The following is an 18,465-nucleotide window of genomic DNA, read 5'->3' as shown; positions in this document are numbered from 1 at the left end:
GTCATTTTAAGCAACATTTAAAAGTCAACAGAATCAGTTTCTGATATTCTTGGAGATGTATACACTTCATTGATGACCTTTAAGTGAGGATTTTTGGTCAAGTCCTAGAGCAGAACTGTAACTGAAAAGAGAAATGAGTAGAGAAGATACTGGCAGGTCATGAAGAACATGAGCTAAATAGGCTAAGCAGAAAAGAAAGGAAAACTTCTAATGGCAGTTTAACAGTGTGCCGTGTGTCCTAAATGAAGTAGTCAGAAAACTGATAGCATTGGCAAAGCTCTGCACTACCAAACCCCAGAGGCATAGGGAAACTCAAGAAAATTAGAGAGTAGTCAGAGAAACATAAGAGGGTATTATTAGAGAACAGAAGAGTTTTAAGGTAGAGTGATCTTGGCTCCCAAAATCACGTGGTTTAATCATGTGTTTAAATCATAGGGTTTAATCCTATGTCTTCAACTTTTCTCAAATTCAGCTTTCTCATAGGTTAAATGTGGATGCTAACATCAGCCTAATAGGCCTGAAATGCATTTCAGAATTATTTACAATACAAAAGCATTAAAATATTCTCTATACTTAGGGGATTTATTGTTATTTCAGCCTTCCAGCTTCTGAATTCTCTTAGCTTTTGGGAGGTTTTTGTTTGTTTGTTTGTTTTTTGTTTGTTTGTTTGTTTTTAATTATACTTGAAGTTCTGGGATACATGTGCAGAATGTGCGGGTTTGTTACATAGGTATACATGTGCCATGGTGGTTTGCTGCTCCCATCAACCCGTCATCTACATTGGGTGTTTCTCCTAATGCTATCCCTCCCCTAACCCCCATCCCCTGACAGGCCCTGGTGTGTGATGTTCCCCTCCCTTTGTCCATGTGATCTCACTGTACAACTCCCACTTATGAGTGAGAACATCTGGTGTTTTGTTTTCTGTTCATGTGTTAGTTTGCTGAGAATGATGGTTTCCAGCTTCATCCATGTCCCTGCAAAGGACATGAACTCATCCCTTTTTATGGCTGCATAGTATTCCATGGTGTATATATGCCACATTTTCTTTATCCAGTCTATCATTGATGGGCATTTGGGTTGGTTCCAAGTCTTTGCTATTGTGAACAGTGCTGCAGTAAACATACGTGTGCCTGTGTCTTTATAATAGAATGATTTATAATCCTTTGGGTATATACCCAGTAGTGGGATTGCTGGTTCAAATGGTATTGATGGTTCTAGATCCATGAGGAATTGCCACACTCTCTTCCACAATGGTTGAACTAATTTACACTCCCACCAACAGTGTAACAGCATTCCTGTTTCTCCACAGCCTCCCCAGCATCTGTTGTTCCCTGACTTTTTAATGATCACCATTCTAACTGGCATGAGATCGTATCTCATCGTGGTTTTGATTTGCATTTCTCTAATGGAGTATTTTTTAAAAATAATTGTCAAACGGTTATTTTTTGTAGATCATACATAATAGACACTTATACTTCTTACCCCAGAATGTCTATCTCTGTCCAGACGTCTCCATTACTAGGCAGAATTCATGCTCCCTCCAAAAATGTGCTGTTCTCTCATACTTTTATTATTAACAGAAAAACCTAGGTAAAGGTTATTTTACCCATGCTAAAGTATTCTCATTTTAACCAATTCTTTCAGCCCAACAAAAGTCCCTGTCTTCTCTTGTGGCCTTAGCCCCTTCTGAACTCCCCACTTTCCCAAATACTCCTGAACTTTATTGTCTTTAATCAAAATTACTGTACACTGTACTGTGACCTTCTTTAATATTTCATGAACATTTTCACTTCAGCCAGATTGTAAGTTGCAGAGGTAACTTACACGTTTTATGCATTGTTTTATAACCTCCATTTCATGTAATCTATAATCATTAGAATAAATTAAATGATTAGCAAGACAGTATCCAGGAAAACTTGACTAGAATCTCTTAGCATCTAGACAAAAGTCAGAACAACTTCCCGAAGTCTGGCTGAAAAGGAACGTATTTGATGTTCTAGGAACTGTTAACCTTCAAGGACGTATCTGTGGACTTCACTCAGGAGGAGTGGGGGCAGCTGGCCCCTGCTCACCGGAATCTGTACCGGGAGGTGATGCTGGAGAACTATGGGAACCTGGTCTCAGTGGGTAAGGATGGGCTCCTCTTGAAAATAGAACGTACCTATTGGATGAAAACCTTTGTTTCTAAATTAAGTGCTTTGTTTGGGCTTTGGGTTCTGTATTAGAGGTTTTGTGTTTCCTTCTGAACACCCAGTCAGGATTGCTATGCTCTTTTCTGCTCTGTTCTTTCTACTCTACTCTGCTTTCTTTAGAAGGCCCGAATACCAAAGAACCATATTTAAATTCTTGGGATGGCTCTGTGACCTCAGCATATACAGTCTTTTCTTCCCCATAAGCAGGATGTCAGCTTTCCAAACCTGGCGTGATTTCCCAGTTGGAGAAAGGAGAAGAACCATGGCTGATGGAGAGAGATATTTCAGGAGTTCCAAGTTCAGGTAAGTGCAAGGCAGGTGGGGCCTTTGTGATGTTAGCCAGAGAATTCCCCTCAAGGCCTTCTCCAAGTTGTGGGGAAGACTGAGGCCATGTGGATGGTACATTCAAGAAAGTTGATTCTGTTATCTCTGTCACCCTTTTCCCACACTTCCATCTTCTCATTAGTCTCTCTGGAGTCAGAGGAAAAGAGATGCCTTTCTCATCAGAGTTAACCTTCTTCATCATTTCTTTTGATCTGAGCTTCATGATTTTTACCTCTTTCTCCAGTATTCTAAACCTTGCTCTGATCATAGTTTCTTTCCCATGTACATTTAGATTTACACAGGTCTCTCCTCATTAAACACAGTCCACTTCACTGGACTGTCATGTCATTTTACCATCGGTTTCACTGTCTCTCAATGATTTCATTTTCAATATTTTTCTAATCCTTATTTTGTGATCACAGTTTCAGTTGCAACTCTCTCATTTTAACTTGTGTAATTTAACTTTTCATGCCAGAAAATTTATGGCTCTTTGAGAAATCAAACACAGAATTCGTTCTTAGCAGATCCAGTGGCTTTTAACAGTCTTCTTTAACATTTAAGTACAGTAATAATGACAGGTATTTACCTGGGTTCTCTGTGAACGATAGCTGGGTTCTCTGTAAGTCCCACATTAGCTCTGTCTTACACATGAGGAAAAGGAGGCTGATTAAGAAATGTATACAGGGCAGTTAGCTACTACTTGGTGGACTCAATATCTTAATTCTAGTCATTCTGACACCACAGTTTGTGTGTTCTTATGGCACTATTTTACACGACTGCATTAGATTATACATGTAGACCTCGCCACCTTAATATCCTTTCCTCTATCAACTAGTTTAATAATTTTTGTCTCCTCTATTTCTCTCATTGCTTTTTCAGTGTTTCTTATCAGTGTCTTTTTTAATGCAGATACATGATTTCTGCCTAGGTCAGGATAGGCTAAACTACTGTAATAAATCGACTCCAAAATTTCACAACAGATTTTGAGCTATAAGTTATCTCAAACAGAATATGAACTTATGCCTTGATCATATACTGATCTGGAGAAATTGTTTTTTGTTTTTTTTCTTTTTTGAGACAGAGTCTTGCTGTGTCACCCAGGCTGGAGTGCCGTGGTGCAGTCTCGGCTTACTGCAACCTCCACCTCCTGGGTTCAAGCAATTCTCCTACCTCAGCCTCCCAAGTAGCTGGGGTTACAGGTGTGAGCCACTGTGCCCAGCTAATCATTTTTGTATTTTTAGTAGAGACGAGGTTTTGCTATGTTGGCCAGGCTGGTCTCGAACTCTTGGCCTCAAGTGATCTGCCTACCTTGGCCTCCTAAAGAGCTAGGATTACAGGCATGAGCCACTGCACTGGGCCCTGGAGAAATTGTTTAGGTCACTGGACAGTTCCTCTTCATCTGGTGATTCAGGATTCTTCTGCCTTGTGGCTCCTCTGTCCACTAGGGTTTCCTCATCATCTGCATTTAGACAGCATAGAATAAGTGAGGAGTTAGAACAGAATAAGCAAAGGAGTTCCTTTGGGAGGTTTTTATGGGCCAGTCTAAGGTGGTTCACATCACTTTCACTTTCATTCTCTTAACAGGAGAGACCTTTGTGACTTCACTCAATCTAATTCAAGGGAGATTGGGAAATATCATCTATTAGTATGTCCAAAATCGGGGTGAACAGAGTTTAGGGAATAACCAGCAGACTCTGCCACAATTTCTGAGGAACCTCTGTCTTTTTTACACCGCTGCTCTATTTCTGTACAAACTCCCACAGATGTTTTGTGATGGTTTCAAATATTCCTTCCATGCCCATATTCTCCATATTTTCATCTTTGTTTTATACATCCATATGAACCCTATTCTTATGTATCTCTGGCATTTACGACATCTCCACATAGAAGCTCTGTACTTCAAACCCAGTACATCCAAAAACAGAAGCCATCTCATCTAAACAAGTTTCTCATCCTAACCTCCCCTGTTCTTTCAGTCTCTAGAAATCATGGTATCAGCAAGAACATTAAGCATGTTTTCTACTCTGTTTTTCCCTGGTTCCCCACAGCTTCTTCCTTAATATTACCTGTTAGATCCATTTCTACTGTTCATCTGTGTTGAGGCAACACTAAGGCACATTTCCATCATTTTATGCCTGAGTTACTCAACTTTCTAGTTGCATTTGCTGATGTCTTATTTTCTTTTTCTGAATCTTCTTGAATGTTACTGCCAGATTTGACCACTTGAAATACGACATTTTTCTTGTTTTTACCTTAAAAAGAAAAACTAAACATCTTCCTAGTCCCTGTTATCAGTAATCTAAACATCTCTGCTTGCTTTTTAAGCTGACTCCAAAATTTATTAAGCTATTTCTGAGCACTTTTTATAAGTGAGGTTAGAAATACTAAGGAATAAGATTTTTTTGTGAATAGGAAGTATTGGTGCTTTAGGTTGGCAGAGCCCAAAATGGATGGATAGGAATAGTAAGGGTAAATATCACAGAAACCCTTTCATCCAAAAATGTTATGCCAGGTGTACAATGCATAAAATATATATTCTGTATCCTTAAAGATTTTACAGAGTAATTAACATTTTATCACAAATTGAGAAGCCGTTTTCTACCTCTTATATTGGCAAAAATTATGAAGATTGATCAAATCCAGTGAGTATGCAGGGAAAGGCACCCATATTTGCTGAGTGTACACACATCCACAACCCATCAATTTCCCTAGTAAAGCCAATGAAATACTGACAGGAGTATACAAGCATTTGTGTATAATGATGTACTATGGTGTAATTTTATAACAATGAAAAATTGGAGACAAGTGAAATATTTTTCAGTAGGGACAAGTCAAATTATGTTATGTCCATGCAGTAGAATGCAATGCAGTTGTAGAAAAAATAAGATTGCCTAGCTGGGTGGCTTACACTGTCTTCCCAGCAACTCAGAAGGCTGAGGCAGGAGAATTATTTGAGTCGAGGAGTTGGAGACCAGCCGGAGCAACATAGCATGATCCCATCTCTAAAATATAATAATAATAATTTAAATTTTTGTTAAATAAAGAATGAGGTAAAACTTAATGTACAGATATAAAAAGAGGCCCATAAAGATATAGACTTAAGGCCAAGTGTGGTGGCTCATGCCTATAATCTCAGCACTTTGGGAGGCCGAGGCGGGCAGATCACTTGAGGTCAGGAGTTCAAGACCAGCCTGGCCAACATAGCAAAACCCCATTTCTACTAAAAATACAAAAATTAGCAGCTGGGCGCGGTGGCTCAAGCCTGTAATCCCAGCACTTTGGGAGGCCGAGGTGGGCGGATCATAAGGTAAAGAGATCGAGACCATCCTGGCCAACATGGTGAAACCCCATCTTTACTAAAAATACAAAAAGTAGCTGGGCATGGTGGCGCATGCTTGTAGTCCCAGCTACTTGGGAGGCTGAGGCAGGAGAATCATGTGAACCCAGGAGGTGGAGGTTGCAGTGAGCAGAGATTGTGCCACTGCATGCCAGCTTAGCAACAGAGTGAGACTTTGCCTCAAAAAAAAAAAAAAAAAAAAAGCCAGGTGTGGTGGTGCATTCCTGTAATCCTCGCTACTCAGCAGGCTGAGGCAGGAGAATTGCTTGAATCTGGGAGGCGGAGGTTGCAGTGAGTCAACATTGCCCCACTCCACTCCAGCCTGGGTGACACAGCAAGACCCCATCACACACACACAAAAAAAGATATAGACTTAAAACAGATGTAGATATGTATACCATGATCTTTCTTTTTTTTAACAGATGTATATTTAAGACCATATATGTACAAATGCATACATTCACATATACATTTTGGTGGGAAATGTATGAATGGAGACATTTCAGAATCCTCAGCGACTGGAGGGAATTTTATCCCAGTTAGGGAGATGCTATCCTTTGTTAAAAGTCAGTGCATTCCTACATTATTCAGTGTTTTATTTTAGTGTTTAAAAGTATTTGAGATAATTTTTAAAATACTTTTTTTTTGGAAATAAATAAAATTTTGTCAGAGAAATATGAGCTTGAGATGATATGATGTTAGAATCCTATCTTACACCCAGGCATGGTGGCTTACACCTGTAATCCTACCACTTTGGGAGGCCGAGGCAGGTGGATTGCTTGAGCTCAGAAGTTTGAGACCAGCCTGGGCAACATGGTGAAACCCCGTCTCTACAAAAAATACAAAAATTAGCCAGGAGTGGTGGCAGGTGCCTGAAGTTCTAGCTACTTGGGGGACTGAGTTGGGAGGATTGCTTGAGCCCAGTAGGTTGAGGCTGCAGTGAGCCATGATCATGCCACTGCACTCCAGTCTGGGTGACAGAGTGAGAGACCCTGTCAAAAAAAAATTATATCTTCCTTGATCTTATCTTCTGATATTTGCTCTTATTGTCTTATTAGTTTATTTCCTCTTGCAGTTCACATGGATGAGCTCCTCTTAATTTCTTAAAAGTCATTTTACTTACTTTTTTCTTTGAGGCAGAGGCTTGCTCTGTTGCCTAGGCTGGAGTGCAGTGGCGTGATTACGGGCTGAGATGTGAAGTGATCCTCCCAACTCAGCCTCCTAAGTAGCTGGGACTACAGGCACACACCACCATGCCTGGTTTTTTTGTTTGTTTGTTTGTTTTGGTTTTGTAGAGACAGGGTCTCTTTATGTTGCCCAGGCTGGTCTCGAACTCCTGGGCTCAAGCAATCCTCCTGCCTCAGCCTCCTAAAATGCTGGGATGATAGGCATAAGCCACCGCACCTGGTCCACCTTACATACTTCTGACAGCTTCTTTTCTCTGCTTCTTCACTTGCATTCATATCAGCTCTCTAGACGGCAGAATCACATTTGAGGATGATCCAGAACTCCTGTACCTAGTATATATATTTTGTCCTCCCATTCTCACCGTGGCAATTAATTTTTTAAAGTGCAGGGAATATGGATCTTTTTTTTTTTTATTTCTTTCAGACTTAAAGAGCAAAACAAAAACCAAAGAGTCAGCCTTACAGAATGATATTTCGTGGGAAGAATTACATTGTGGCCTAATGATGGAAAGATTTACAAAAGGAAGCACCATGTATTCCACCTTGGGAAGAATCTCCAAATGTAATAAGCTAGAAAGCCAACAAGAGAACCAAAGAATGGGTGAGAGGCAAATCCCCTTGATGTGCAAGAAAACATTCACTCAGGAGAGAGGCCAAGAGTCTAATAGATTTGAGAAAAGAATTAATGTGAAGTCAGAAGTTATGCCAGGACCAATAGTTCTTCCAAGAAAAAGAGATCGTAAATATGACACACTTGAAAAGAGAAGCAGATACAACATAGATTTAGTTAATCATTCAAGGAGTTATACAAAAATGAAAACCTTTGAATGTAATATTTGTGAAAAAATCTTCAAACAGCTTATTCACCTTACTGAACACATGAGAATTCATACCGGCGAGAAACCTTTCAGATGTAAGGAATGTGGAAAAGCCTTTAGCCAAAGTTCATCTCTTATTCCACATCAGAGAATTCATACTGGTGAGAAACCCTATGAATGTAAGGAGTGTGGGAAAACCTTCAGACATCCTTCATCGCTTACTCAGCATGTTAGAATTCATACCGGGGAGAAGCCCTATGAATGTAGGGTATGTGAGAAAGCCTTCAGCCAGAGCATTGGACTGATCCAGCATTTGAGAACTCATGTTAGAGAGAAACCTTTTACATGCAAAGACTGTGGAAAAGCGTTTTTCCAGATTAGACACCTTAGGCAACATGAGATTATTCATACTGGTGTGAAAGCCTATATTTGTAATGTATGTAGTAAAACCTTCAGCCATAGTACATACCTAACTCAACACCAGAGAACTCATACTGGAGAAAGACCGTATAAATGTAAGGAATGTGGGAAAGCCTTTAGCCAGAGAATACATCTTTCTATCCATCAGAGAGTCCATACTGGAGTAAAACCTTATGAATGCAGTCATTGTGGGAAAGCCTTTAGGCATGATTCATCCTTTGCTAAACATCAGAGAATTCATACTGGAGAAAAACCTTATGACTGTAATGAGTGTGGAAAAGCCTTCAGCTGTAGTTCATCCCTTATTAGACACTGCAAAACACATTTAAGAAATACCTTCAGCAATGTTGTGTGAAATATACTAAACATCAAAGAAGCTATGTTGGAGCAAAAGATTCTAAATCAATGGTTCCCTGATCCCTCAAAAATCCATTTGTTTTTGGATTTCCAAAAACAAACATTAAAAAAAAATGGTTTGGCACAATGTTCCCAACTCTTAATTTTGCCATATTAAAAACACAACACCTATTATCAGCATTGTTTCAGAAAAGAAAGGACATTTTAATATTTTTAAATGTAGGAATAGTTCCCCCCTCCATTTTTTTTTTTTTTTTTTTTTTTTTTTGAGATGGAGTCGCTCTGTCACCTGAGCTGGAGTGCAGTGGCGTGATCTCAGCTCACAGCAACCTCCACCTCCCAGGCTCAAGCAATTCTCCTGCCTTAGCCTCCTGAGTAACTGGGATTACAGGTGCCTGCCACCACACCCGGCGAATTTTTGTATTTTTAGTAGAGACAGGGTTTCACCATGGTGGCCAGGCTGGTCTCGAACCATTCAGGTGATCTGCCCATCTCGGCCTCCCAAAGTGCTGGGATTACAGGTGTGAGCCACCATGCCTGCCCCACCCCCACCCCCACCCCCGACCCAGACCCTTTTTTAAAAAACAGTTTCACTCTTGCCCAGGCTGGAGTGCAGTGATGTCATCATAGTTCACTGCAGCCTCAAACTCCTGGGCTCAAGCAGTCTTCCTGCCTCAGCTTCCCAAGTAGCTAGGCCTACAGATGTGCACCACCATGTCTGGCTAATTTATTATTATTATTATTATTATTGTAGAGACAGTCTCACTATGTTGCTGGACTGGTCTCAAACTCCTGGCTCCAAGCAGTTCTCCCACCTCAGTCTCCCAATATGCTGCGATTACAGACATGAGCCACCGTGTCTGGCCAGGAACAGCCTGTTATATTACGTCAGCTTTATGACAAACTCCCACATTTATCTTTACTTTTCCCAGTTCACTATGTGCCAGTGAAATTTCATGGCGTGTTAGTGATCTGTGGATTAACTTTTGAGAAACACTGTTTTAAGTATCCCTTTAATAAATCGGAATAAAATATAGTACAGCCTTTTACTCTAGCCCTTTATATGGCTAGAAGAGGTAGAAATTAAAATGTTGATTCTCATTTCTAGAAGAAAAAATGTTAAAGGGAGTTTTCTAGCATTGATAGATAACACTGTACATGAGATGCTTATTTATATTTTATGGTTTTCTATAGAACAAGAATTGGCAAACTTTCTGTAAAGGGCCAGATAGTAAATACGTTAGGTGTTGTGGGCCATGTGGTCCCTGTCACAACTATTCAACTTCCCCATTTTAGTACAAAAACAGCCAGAGACAATATATAAACTACAGTATCTGAACCTTGGCACTGCCAATATTTTGGACTGGATAATACTTTGCTATAGGAAGCTGCCTGGTGCATCCTGGGATGTTTAGGGGAATCCTTGGCTTCTACCCACAAGGTGCCAGCATTCAATGCTGATAGCTGCCCCTCGCCCAGTTGTGACAGTCAAAAATGTCTCCAGACATGGCCAGGTGTACCTAGAGGCCAAAATTGTCCCTGGTTGAGACCCACTGATGAATGTGTGCAATAGTGGTTCCCATAAACTGCATTTAGAAAACAGCTGTTAGGTTTCATTTGGCTCAAGGGCTGTCATTTTTCACTCCTCCCCCCATAGAGTATGTAAAATGATTAGAAACGACAACAGACTATCATTTAGTATCAGATTAGTATGTGTATATGCCATAAATTATTTCCTTAGCAATTCCTTTAGTATTTTTGTTGCAATAATTCTTTAAACGCTACATTTGTAATGCTGTCTTGGAGCCTAGGAATTATTTTTGGAGATATTTATGCAGACTTCCCTCTATAATGATCGGTTTTTTATTATGGTTAATCCATAAATATTTTGAGATGTGTCTCTAAAAAACGAGCACTCTTTGAAAACATAACCACAATGCCATTATTATACCTACAAAAATTAACCACAATTCCTTAAAACATAATGATGCCTTTTTGAAGAGAGATATATTGAGACTTCATTCTGGGGAGAAACCTTTCAGATAACTTTATTTAACTTTTCCTTTGCCAAGCATACAACATTAGATTTGAAATATGCTTTGTATCAAGTGGAAGTGTCTCTTAAGATAGCCCCTAGAACAACACATCAAGAGGCCCACCAAAGAGGACCAGAGAAAGGTGACTGAAGGAGCCATACTCAGGCAGGGAAATATGGAGAGAAAGCAGAGGAATTGGCTCCTAATGCTTCACTGTACTTAATGAAATAGATACTCCATCCTTACAGACATAATTGGAAGTAAGTCAAGTTCAACTTCTTACTGTTTTGTATGGAGATGAACAGTTTCAATCACATGAGTATTGTAAGTGTGAATTATCTAAAGTAAAGCTATAAATCCAGAATATATACCAGTATCTCTAGAATTTTTCATATTACTACATTTACTTAAAAAAAAAAAGCTGGCCTCTAACTCTTAAGTCCTGTATGACTGATGGGCAGAAAAAGAGTGGGGTGTACACTGTTTCTTAAAATTGTTCTACCATGTTTCTATGGTCTTAGATTTCCCAAGAATTTGAATTTCTCCAATTGCTTATTTCCCTGAAAGACATGACTATGACTTTTCTCTGTAGTTCCTGCCTCAGTGATCTCATACAGTCTTTGGCTTAAAATACCGTCTCTGTTTAACAACTGCCAGATTCACATCTCCAGCCCAGACCTCTCCCGAACTCCAGCCTTGTTCTAACCTTTGGGCCGTTTCACTAGCTGTTGCAGACGCCCTATACCCTTACCTTCTCATCTTTGCTCAATTGTTGCCTTCTTACTGAAGCCTATCCTGTCCATACTATTTAATACTGCAGCTGTCTACCTTCCAGATCGAGAAATCCCATACCCCTTTCACCTGCTCTATGTTTTTCATATCACCTATCACCCTAGATACTTCACACATTTGTGTTTATTGTTTACTGTTGTTTCCCCCGGCTATAATGTAAGCTCCATGTGGGCAGGGGCCTTTGTTTTTTTCACTGATGTATCACAAGTGCCTAAAACAGTGCCTGGCACGCAGAAGGGACTCAGTAAATATGTATTGAATGGTTTTGATTTGAACTGAATTGAACTATGTATCCATGATGCAAGTAAAGAAATGTAATCCATATACTTTCCTACCTACATTTTATATGTGAGGAAATATTTTTTGTTTCCTTTTTCTTTGCTGTGCAAGTGGACCAATATTTGAGAATCGTATACCTTTGAGAATCATAGCTGATATACTTTAAGATAAAAGGGTATTTCTGTGTTAATTTGGTTTGGTTGTTTTTGTTTGTTTGTTGAGACAAAGTCTCACTATGTTGCTCAGGCTGGAGTGCAGCGTCATGATCATGGCTCACTGTGGCCTCAACTTTCTGGGCTCAAGCGATCCTCCCACCTCAACCCCCTGAGTAGCTGAGACTACAGGCACATACCACCACACCTGGCTAATTTTTGTATTTTTTGTAGGACGGGGTTTTGCCATGTTTCCCAGGCTGGTCTCAAACTCCTCAGCTCAGGCAATCACCTGCCTCAGCCTCCAAAAGTGCTGGAATTACAAGCATGAGCCACTGTGCCCAGCCTAATTTGTTTAAAATGCATTTAAATGTGGCTGATTAACAACATGAGTTTATCTTTATTTCATGAACCTGAGTGCATAAGCAAACTGGAGGGTATAAAAGACAATAGAGGAGAATATAGAAGCAGACATGAGATGTCAAGTTTTTGGTGGTGAGAAAATAGAAGAGTGGTGACTGACTTAGCAGAGCCTGCAGAAAAGTATACTGGCACAAGGATGTTCCTGGGAAGACAGAGGCCTTGGAGACAGTGGGCATTATGGAAGAAAGAGGGCTGAAAATGGGGATTCATTGAAATTCTAATGTCAGGTCCTTAGACCCCCTCACCTACCCATACAGCTGGCTGTTACGCACACATTCCTCCCTCATGCCTTTCTTCATCCCATTACCCTTTCCTCATCCCAAAGGAGACTAGAGGTTTATTCTCTGGTGAAGGACCGGTCTCCCAATGTGCTGGGATTACAGACATGAGCCACCATGTCCGGCCAGGAGCAGCCCTGTATATTATATCAGCTTTATGACAAACTCCCAAATTTGTCCTTACTTTTCTCACTTCACTATGTGCCAGTAAAAATTTCATGTCATGTTAGTGATTTGTGGATTGACTTTGGTGTCCTTGATTCCAGAGTTGTTCTAGAATCAGGGACACCAGACAGTAGAGACTGGGGTAAAAATACGACTGAAATGGGGACTAATGTAAGGCTGCATATTGAACTGTGGGGCCCTCAGCAGTCTTTTCTAGTGAAAACCAGGTTTTCATCCCTTCAACCATCTTCCGTCCAACCCCAGCAGGAGATTGGAGGAATCCTCTGGGGAAACTAGTTGGCAGGCTGGGCGTGGTGGCTCATGCCTGTAATCCTAGCACTTTGGGAGGCCAAAGCTGGTATATCTCCTGAGCTCAGAAGTTCAAGACCAGCGTGAGCAACATGGTAAAATCCCATCTCTGCCAAAAATACGAAAATTTAGCCAGGCATGGTGGCATGCACCTGTGGTCCCAGCTACTCAGGAGGCCGAGGGGGGAGGATCGCTTGAGCCTGGAAGGCAGAGGTTGCAGTGAACCAAGATTGCTCTAGTGCACTCCAACCTAGGTGACAGAGTGAGACTCCATCTCAAAAAAAAAAACAAAGAGAAAGAAGAAAGAGAAAGAAAAAAAGAAAGAAAGAAGGAAAGAGGAAAAGAGAAAGAGAGAAAGAAAGGAAAGAAAGAAGAAAAAGAAACTGGATGGCTCCAAAGAAAAGGTACTGACATTTGTGGATACTTCAGTGAAACATAGAGGTCAATTTACTGTGTTAGTCCACTTTCACACTGCTATAAAGAAATACCAAAGACTGGGTAATTTATAAAGGAAAGAGGTTTAATTGACTCACAGTCCCACATGGCTGGAGAGGTCTCAGGAAACTTACAATCACAGCAGAAGGAGAAGGAGAAGCAAATCCTTCACGAAGTGGTAGGAGAGAGAAAAGTGAAGGAGGAACTTCCAAACACATGAAACCATCAGATCTCGTGAGAACTTACTATCACAAGAACACCATGGGGGAAATTACCCCCGTGATCCAATCACCTTTCTCCCTTGACACATGGGGATTACAAATTGAGATGAGATTTGGGTAGGGACACAGAGCCAAACCATATCAATGGCCTAAACAGCCTGAACGTAAAGACCAAGCTTCCAGTCTCCATAAAGAGAAGAGAAAATGAATGGTAGGAAATTCATACATATACACAAGACAGTTTTTCAGAATCAAAGGACACAACTATTCAGATTAAAAGGGTCATCTGTCTGCCCAGCACACTCATTACCAGCAGCTAACATTTATCATTAATTTACAATGTGCCAGACACTGTTCTAAGTGCTTTATACATTTCAACTAGTTTAATTCTCAAAATCTTCGGAAGTGAATGCTAATATTATTCCCATTTCACAGATGAGGAGATAGAGACATATAGAAGTTAAGCAGGTAAGGACACCCAGGTAGTAAATGGCAGATCTGGGATTTGAATCCAGGCAATCTGCTTTTCAAAAGAACCCACATCAAGGAACATAATGATGAAGAATTAAATACACAGAGCAAAAGAAAACACCCTAAAGCCTCCTGGGGCAAGATGATAGGTCATTTGCCTTTACGGGAAGCAGAAAAAACTTTAGACTTCTCACAGCAATAATTGAGCAATGTCTTCAAAATGTTGAGAAAATGGGCAGGGCACAGCAACTCACGCCTGTAATCCCAACACTGGGAGGCCGAGGCAGGAAGATCACTTGAGGCCAGGAGTTTGAGACCAGCCTGGGAAAACACATTGAGACCCTGTCTCTACAAAAAATAGGAAAATTGGCTGGGTGTGGTTGCATGTGCCTGTCCTCCTAGCTGCTCTGGAAGCTGAGGCAGGAGGATGGCTTGATCCCAGGCACTTGAGACTGCAGTGAACCATGGTGACACCACTGCACTCTAGCCTGGGCAACAGAGTGAAACCCTGTGTCTAAAAAAAAAAAAAAAAAAAAAAAAAAAAAAAAGATTTCTTGAGAAAAATGACTTTCAGCCTAGGGTTCTATGCCCAGCCAACTACCAATCAAATGTGAGGGCAAAATAAAAACATTTGATATGCCAGGTGTCAAAATGTGCCTTCTCTGCACCCTTTCTTAGCAAGCTGGGGGAGGATGTGCTCTATCAAGACAAGGGAGTAAACAAGAAAAAGAGGCAGTCGAAGGATCTAGAGAGCAAGTGCTTCCAACCAGGAGGGCAGAAAATAGACTCCATTTTTAGACTCATGAAGTGAGATAATTAATACCTGGTATCTGGGATTCATGTAAAAACACTCCTAAGATAGACACTTATTTTAATTTCCTTCCAGTTTTATTTGTGTGTCATTCCATTTTTACATTTAAAAATATTTTACTTATCACTTCATACAGAATTTTTTTTTTCGTTTTCAAATTCTAGAGTATCTTTGTGTTTTATTTTCTTAGAATATTTTTCTGACTTTTCTGGATGTTAGCATAACTGATAAGGTTATTTCCTATATTTTGAGTTAGTGTTTTTACATCCAATGCAATTAAAGAGCTAAACATTTCTTTTCTTTCCTTATTTTGAGAGGGAGTTTCGCTCTTGTCACCTAGGCTGGAGTGCAACGGCGTGATCTCGGCTCACCACAACGTCTGCCTCTCGGGCTTAAGCAATTCTCATGCCTCAGCCTCCCAAGTAGCTGGGATTACAGGCACCCACTACTACACCTGGATAATTTTTGTATTTTTAGTAGGGACGGGGTTTCACCATGTTGGCCAGGCTGGTCTCGAACTCCTGACCTCTGGTGATCTGCCCACCTCAGCCTCCCAAAGTGCTGGGATTACAGGCGTGAGCCACCTCACCCAGCCTAAACATTTCTGCTTTTCAAATTTTAATCAATTATCCAAAGACCCTACATTTTATGTCATCCCTTCTTAATTGATTGTGTATGTCAACACACTCTATATACATCTACATATATGACCTTATTCAGAACTACATCATCCCTACAAAGTGGGATGAAATTGTTTTTCACTCAATATTAAATTGTTCCCAGATCTTAAGCATTCATAGCAGAGTGATAAAGAGCTTGAGCTCAAGAATCATTAAAAACTACATTCAAATCCCAGCTTGATCACACCCTACCTTTGTGATCTTAGTCAAATTACTTAATTTTTCTTAGTCTTATTTTTCCATTTGTAAAGAGGCATTTGTAATAGGCACTACACAACAGGTTTATTATACCAGCCATATTCAACGACTCAAAAATAAAAGCTAATATTGTATTTTGTGTTTTTTACTTGTTATAGAAAAGTAAATGCTCGTTTATGAAAGCACAGAGATAGGTAAAGAAAACAAACATGACAAAACCTAGATGTTAGCAATGTTAAAACTTTGAGGCAAAAAGACAAATACTGTATGATTCTACTTATATGAGGTATCTAGGGTAGTCACACTAGTAGAGACAGAAAGTAAAATGGTGGCTGAGGGAAAAGGAAAAAAAAGAATTGTTTAACGGGTATAGAGCTTCATATTTGCAAGATGAAATTCTAGAGCTGTTTCACAATAATGTGAATACACTGAACACTACTAAGCTGTACACTTAAAAGTGATTAAGATGGGCCAGGCACAGTGGCTCACGCCTGTAATCCCAACACTTTGGGAGGCCTAGGGGAGTGCATCAACTGAGGTCAGGAGTTCGAGACCAGCCTGGCCAACATGGCGAAACCCTGTCTCTACTAAAAGTACAAAAAAAATTAGCCAGGCCTGGTGGTGGGTGCCTGTAATCCCAGCTACTCAGGAGGCTGAGGCAGGAGAATTGCTTGAATCTGGGAGGCAGAAGTTTCAGTGAACCGAGATCGCACCACTGCACTCCAGCCTGGGCAACAAGAGCAAGACTCCATCTCAAAAAGAAAAAAAAAATGATTACGATGGTAAATTTTATGGTATGTGGTTTTCATCACAATAAAAAATTTGGAGTATTTCTTTCCAGCAGACACATATTAGTACCCAGTTATGAAAATTTCTTCAAACTCACGTGTGCTAATGCCTGTAGGGAAAAGAAAGAGAGATCAGACTGTTACTGTGTCTATGTAGAAAGGAAAGACATAAGAGACTCCATTTTGAAAAAGACCTGTACTTTGCACAATTGCTTTGCTGAGATGTTAATTTGTAGCTTTGCCCCAGCCACTTTGACCCAACCTGGAGCTCACAAAAACATGTGTTGTATGAAATCAAGGTTTAAGGGATCCAGGGCTGTGCAGGACGTGCCTTGTTAACAAGATGTTTACAAGCAGTATACTTGGTAAAAGTCATTGCCATTCTCTAGTCTCAATAAACCAGGGGCACAATGCACTGCGGAAAGCCGCAGGGACCTCTGCCCTTGAAAGCGGGGTATTGTCCAAGGTTTCTCCCCATGTGATAGTCTGAACTATGGCCTCGTGGGATGAGAAAGACCTGACTGTCCCCCAGCCCAACACCCGTAAAGAGTCTGTGCTGAGGTGGATTAGTGAAAGAGGAAAGCCTCTTGCAGATGAGATAGAGGAAGGCCACTGTCTCCTACCTGCCCCTGGGAACTGAATGTCTCGGTATAAAACCCGATTGTACATTTGTTCAATTCTGAGATGAGAGAAAAACCGTCCTGTGGTGGGAGGCAAGACATGTTTGCAGCAATGCTGCCTTGTTATTCTTTACTCCACTGAGATGTTTGGGTGGAGAGAAACATAAATCTGGCTTACGTACATGTCCAGTCATAGTACCTTCCCTTGAACTTAATTATGACATAGATTCTATTGCTCACATGTTTGTTGCTGACCTTCTCCTTATTATCACCCTGCCCTCCTACTACATTCCTTTTTGCTGAAATAATGAAGATAATAATCAATAAAAACTGAGGGAACTCAGAGACCAGTGCCGGTGCAGGTCCTTGGTATGCTGAGCGCCGGTCCCCTGGGCCCACTGTTGTTTCTCTATACTTTGTCTCTGTGTCTTATTTCTTTTCTCATTCTCTCATCCCACCCGACTAGAAATACCCACAGGTGTGGAGGGGCAGGCCACCCCTTCAATGCCGTATCATCTCTTCACCGACCTTTCCCGATCACGTGCTCCTTTCCCTACCCAGCTTTTAGTCATGATTTTGCAAACACCCTCAACTCCAAGTATGTATGTTGCTAAGACTCAAATTTATATTTCCAGCCCCAAATTCTGTCTGCCCTTGAGACTCCTAGTGCATACTTCATTCTTGGATATGTATTAGGCATCTCAAATTTAATAGGTCCATTTCTGAACCTGCTCTATGCCCTATATTTCCTGCCTCAGTAAATGGGAACACTCAGTTGCCCAAGCTGAAATTCCCAGAATCATCCTCGACTCCTCTTTCTTTAACACTCTTCATTCAACCCATCAGAAAATTCTGTGAGTTGAATCTTCAAAATATATCTTTTCTCATCATCTCCACTGCTACCACTTAGTCCAATTCACCATTCTCTCGCTTGGCTTCCTGAACACTTGCGTCCCCCACAGTTTATTACCCTCCAGATAGCAGCCAAATGACTGTATTAAAACATAAATCAGATTATGCTGTTTCTCAGTTCTAAAGTCTTCAAAGGCTTCCCATTTCTCTCAGAATAGATCCAAGTTCATACCGTGGTTTGCCTCAAGCCATCCTGGATTCCTTGCCAGTCCATGCATATGCCCACACATGCTTTCACCTCGGGGACTTTTTCTTCTGCT

The 18,465-nt window shown here is 40.7% G+C and overlaps 1 protein-coding gene across 4 annotated transcripts in view; it reads left to right on the top strand.

Annotated features, from left to right (window-relative positions):
- Positions 1-17,707, top strand: part of ZFP69B (ZFP69 zinc finger protein B) — a 32,927-nt gene extending 15,220 nt beyond the window's left edge. For 3 of the 4 annotated variants that reach the window (XM_008968389.4, XM_024927727.4, XM_034962250.3), the window contains 3 exons: positions 2,001-2,127; positions 2,397-2,495; positions 7,465-17,707. In XM_008968389.4, coding sequence (XP_008966637.3) covers positions 2,001-2,127; positions 2,397-2,495; positions 7,465-8,633 — 1,395 coding nt within the window. In that variant the 3' untranslated portion in view covers positions 8,634-17,707. The remainder of the gene's footprint in view (positions 1-2,000; positions 2,128-2,396; positions 2,496-7,464) is intronic. The other variant, XM_008968390.4, reaches the window with a different exon arrangement.
- Positions 17,708-18,465: the final 758 nt, after the last annotated feature.

This window comes from Pan paniscus, chromosome 1 (genome assembly GCF_029289425.2).
Source record: "Pan paniscus chromosome 1, NHGRI_mPanPan1-v2.0_pri, whole genome shotgun sequence".
In the NCBI taxonomy this organism is placed as follows: domain Eukaryota; kingdom Metazoa; phylum Chordata; class Mammalia; order Primates; family Hominidae; genus Pan; species Pan paniscus.
Note: the sequence above shows the minus strand (reverse complement) of the source record. Positions and strands in the feature narration are given on the sequence as shown.